This window comes from Thamnophis elegans, unplaced genomic scaffold (genome assembly GCF_009769535.1).
Source record: "Thamnophis elegans isolate rThaEle1 unplaced genomic scaffold, rThaEle1.pri scaffold_135_arrow_ctg1, whole genome shotgun sequence".
NCBI lineage: Eukaryota > Metazoa > Chordata > Lepidosauria > Squamata > Colubridae > Thamnophis > Thamnophis elegans.
The window spans coordinates 87291-91890 of record NW_022473605.1 but is presented as its reverse complement, the minus strand read 5'-3'; the positions used below and the strand labels follow the sequence as shown (position 1 = coordinate 91890).

At 62.8% G+C, this 4600-nt stretch overlaps 1 protein-coding gene across 1 annotated transcript; it reads left to right on the top strand.

Moving 5' to 3' along the window:
- Positions 1 to 4: 4 nt before the first annotated feature.
- ABHD8 (abhydrolase domain containing 8) lies at positions 5 to 3633 on the top strand (the record flags this gene model as incomplete). Its single annotated transcript, XM_032238367.1, has 4 exons — positions 5 to 540; positions 1005 to 1175; positions 1583 to 1799; positions 2710 to 3633. Coding segments are annotated over 4 exons (1080 nt in total), but the record flags the coding sequence as incomplete, so codon positions are not given.
- Positions 3634 to 4600: the final 967 nt, after the last annotated feature.

The window sequence follows — 4600 nt, the reverse complement described above, 5'->3', positions numbered from 1 at the left end:
GGTGAAGCACCTGGCCCCCACCCGGCCCCCCGGCACGGAGGAAGAGCCCCCGCAGACGGGCGCCGTCCACTTCAAGCGCCGCATCGCCCTCTACCGCAACGGCCAGCTGGTCATTGAGAACCTGGCCCAGGCGGGGCAGCCGGAGGGCCCGCAGAAGGTCCCCCAGGAGGCCTCGGAGGCCTCGGAGGCCAACCCGGCTGCGGGGACCCCCCCGGCCCTCAAACGCCGCCGGCCGAAGCCCAAGCGGGTGGTGCACATCGACTGCGCCCAGCACATCGGCAGCTGCAAGGGCAGCCACCGGGACCTGGTGCTCTTCTTCATCCACGGCGTGGGCGGCTCTTCCGACATCTGGAAGGAGCAGCTGGACTTCTTCACCCAGCTGGGCTACGAGGTGGTGGCCCCCGACCTGGCCGGCCACGGGGCCAGCTCCGCCCCGCAGATCGCAGCCGCCTACACCTTCTACGCCCTGGCCGAGGACCTGCGCGGCCTCTTCAAGCGCTACGCCAAGAAACGGAACGTCCTGATCGGACACTCCTACGGGTGAGGGGGAAAGGGGGCCGGGGAGGGTCTCCTGGGGGTCTCCTGCAGGCAGGGAGTCCTTGACTTACGGCCAGAGCCAGAACTGATGAAGTGCCTTGCCTCTGATTGTTCAGTGGGTCTCTTTTGCTACTAAACTGAAAATCACCCCAGTTGTCAAGCGATTCTGGCTTCCCCCATTGATTTTGCTCCTCAGGGGGTTGCCAAAAGGCCTTCCGGGACCCTGCAACAGCCTCCCAATTGTAACCACGTGACTGGGGGGGGGGATTGCATTGGCCATACATGTGGGAAAGTGCCCCGTTGTAATCTCAAACGGTCACTATACGGACTGCTGTAGGTGGAGGACTCCCTGCGTAGACTGCCTCTGAACACGGAGGGTCTCTGCTTCCCTACGAGGGACGGAGAGCCCCCCCTCTTCACGGCGTCTCATTGCCCCCCCCTCCCCACGTGTGTCCCCCCCGTCTCAGGGTCTCCTTCTGCACCTTCCTGGCGCACGAATACCCGGAGCTTGTGCACAAAGTGATTATGGTGAACGGAGGGGGCCCCACCGCCCTGGAGCCCAGCCTCTGCTCCATCTTCAACATGCCCCCCTGTGTCCTGCGCTGCCTCTCGCCCTGCCTGGCCTGGAGCTTCCTCAAGTGAGCCTCTTGGGGTGGTGGGGGAAGGAGGGGGACACGGGGAGCCTCCCCTGGCACGACTGGGCTGCCCACCGGGCCTCTGTGGCTGCTCCAGTGGTGGTGAGGACAGCAGCCCTCGTTCCCCGGCCCCCACTTGCCCTGCCTGGCCTGGAGCGTCTGCAAGCGAGCTTCTGGGGGGGGGAATAGGGTGAAAGGTAGCCCCTTGGACCACGATGACTCCCCTGGCATCTCTTCCCCCCTGACCCTCCTGGGCTCTGCCCGTCTGTTTGGGGGCTCCGGCTGCCTTGAACCAACCCTCTCCTCCTGGGGGTCCTGCTTCTCCCTTGGCCCAGCCCTAAAGTGGAGGGTCTTGGCCTCCCCCCCCTACCCGGCCCACCATGCTGATCCCATGCCCTTCTCCCCGGCAGAGCCGGCTTTGCCCGCCAGGGTGCCAAGGAGAAGCAGCTGCTGAAGGAGGGCAACGCCTTCAACGTCTCCTCCTTCGTCCTGAGGGCCATGATGAGTGGGCAGTACTGGCCGGAGGGGGACGAGGTCTACCACGCCGAGCTGACCGTGCCCGTCTTGCTGGTGCATGGCATGCACGACAAGTTCGTGCCCGTGGAGGAGGACCAGCGCATGGCAGAGGTACAGCTGCGGGGGGGGGGGGAGCCTCCCAATCCCCCCTCCACTCCCTCCCTTTGGCCCCAGGGAGCCCCGATGGATTTCCCCCAGGCTTCTCAAGGGTCTCCTTTGGTGCCCTGGGGGGGGGGGAGCCTCCCAATCCCCCCTCCATTCCCTCCCTTTGGCCCCAGGGAGCCTCAATGGATTTCCCCCAGGCTTCTCAAGGGGGAGGGTCTCCTTTGGTGCCCTGGGGGGGGGGGCTGCTTGGCTGAGATGCCCAGGAAGGGGGGGGCAGGGGGCCCAGACGCAGCAAGATTGGCTGGGCAAAAATCAGGGAGGGGCCTAGGAGAGAGGGAGGGGCTTGCAAAGAAGCCAGATTGCACCCAGGATTGCCCAGTGGTGCCCTGGAGGGGGGGGGGGGGGGCTGGGTGCCGTTTTGGTGGAGGCAGAGTCTGTCCAGTCGGCACAGTCTCTGTGGGAAGCACAACGGCCCTCCCCCATCTCCCCCCTCCCCAGTCAAGGTCTCACTGGAGGGAGGGAGGGAGGGAGGGGGGCAGGTTGCCACCTTGGTCACTTCCAGTTGTGGGTCAGAAAAGCTGTATCGGCTCAGACTTGTAGAGGGGCCCATGCCAGCCTCTGGTGGGGGCACCAGCTCCCTCTCCTCTGGGGGTGGGGTTGCAGGCAAGGCACGGGCGGCACTGCTTCAAGTTTGCACAAAGGTGCATGTGAAACACACACACACACACACACACACACACACACACACACACAAGCATTGATGTTGTCCTCGGCAGTTCAAGGCAGAATGCCGGATGCCAAGTGCAGCTAGAGATCAGAGGAGGCGGCCCCACACACACAGCTGGAGGGCTACTGAACCCCCCCTCCCGCCCAAGGGCCAACCTGACCCCCCCCTCTTTTCGCCCCCCCCCCCCAGATCCTGCTGCTGGCCTTCCTGAAGGTGATCGACGAAGGGAGCCACATGGTGATGCTGGAGTGTCCAGAGACGGTCAACACCCTCCTGCATGAGTTCCTCCTCTGGGAGCCTGAGCCCCTCCCTCCTGAAGAGGGCCCCCCGGCAGGGAAGAAGTAGTTGGCGGATGGGGGTCCATCCTGAGGGTCCCGGGGCCACACTCCTGTGGCTGCCCCAAGGAGAGCTCCTTACGGCGGAGGCCGAGAGTCGTCACGGATGGGGGAGACGGTGCTTTGTCTCCCTGCTTGGGGGGCCCCGTAGCTGGCGTGCGGGGGGCCCTCGAACCGAAGGACGGCAGGAAGCAGAAGTTTGGCCAGCACCCCAAGACTTCGGGCAGAGGACAGGCGGGGCTGCTTTGCTCCTTGCAGCAGGATGATGGGCTCTGGAGTCTCCGCAAAGGGATGCTTCGTTCCTGATGCCTCGACTGGGCCAAAGGGGGGGGGGCTCAGAGCAAGCATGGGGGGATGGGAAGGGGCCCACCTGGACCACTGACGTTTTCTGCCCCACCGCAGCTGCGTCTGAAGAGGCCGCGGGAATTTGCAGGCGGAATTCTCCCACGCTGCTGGTGGGAGGGAAGGATGTGGGGCCGAAGCCCCCCCTACCCCCCAGGTAGCTCCACCCCCCTGCCTAGTTGTCTTGTCAGAACCTTCCCCGGCCTCTGCCCCCCTCCCACCTCAAAGACGGGGGGCTGCAACCCCCGAGAATGCTGGCCGTGAATGTGGCTGGAACCCACCAGACGCGGGAGAGGCTCTCGCCCCCTCCCCACATCGCTTCTTTCCAACTTAGGAGATGCTGTTCAAGCCCAATGGGGGGGGTCCAGATCCCTGCCACCCCATCCCCCCCCCCCACACACACGTGCCCCCTCCCCTGCGGTGTTTGTAAATAAACTTTGTGAAACTGTATCTAACGCCCCCCCTCAGGGGTATTGCAGGGGTAAACTGTGCCAGCTGTCAACTTCAGGGCTTGGAGGGGGGGGCAGCTGGGCACCAGCAGGAGAGTTTGGTGCCATTTGGGGGGGTTCCTTCCTTCCCCCCCCCCAAAAAAATCTCTGCTTCGGCCTCGGCCTCCTCCCGGGAGTCAGGAGGCTGGGACTTTCACACGGGGGGGGGTCTTTTCTCGGCCTCTCCCACCTTGGGCAGGAATGCAGCTGCCACTTCCTCAACTTCCGACCGCAGAATATTTGTTTGCTAAGCGGGACGGGGGAGTTCCGCCCCATTTTACAAAGTTCCTGAAGTTGTTAAGTGAGTAGCACCGTTATTAAGCGAACCTGGCTTCTGGCTGTCGGAAGGTCGCAGAAGGAGGGGGGGGAATCACCTGACGACCCTGGGATGCTAAACGGTCGTATAAGGCCCTGCCAGATGCCAAGCGCCCCAATTTCTATCACGTGACCCCCCCAAGGAGGATGCAGTGGCTGTGGGAAAAACTGTCCTGCACCTTCCATATTCCTTTATTCCGGTGTTTCTCAACCTTGGCAACTTGAAGATGTCCGGACTTCAACTCCCAGAATTCCCCAGCAGTGGTTAGGACAGTGTTTCTCAACCTTGGTAACTTGAAGATGTCCCGACTTCAACTCCCAGAATTCCCCAGCCAGCGAATGCTGGCTGGGGAATTCTGGGAGTTGAAGTCCGGACATCTTCAAGTTGCCAAGGTTGAGAAACACTGTTCTATTCTTTCTCCTCTCCCTCGCTCTTTTCAGTGGCAGGGTGGCTTCAAGCGGTCACTAAACAAGGAGTCACAAGTCAGGGACTGCCTATTAAAGTCCTGATTCAGACCCTTCCCCCCCCTCCAAACAGGGCACCCAGGTAGTTTTCAGAAGGGGCTCCGTGGGGGGAATTCAGAGAGTTTTCCTGGAAAG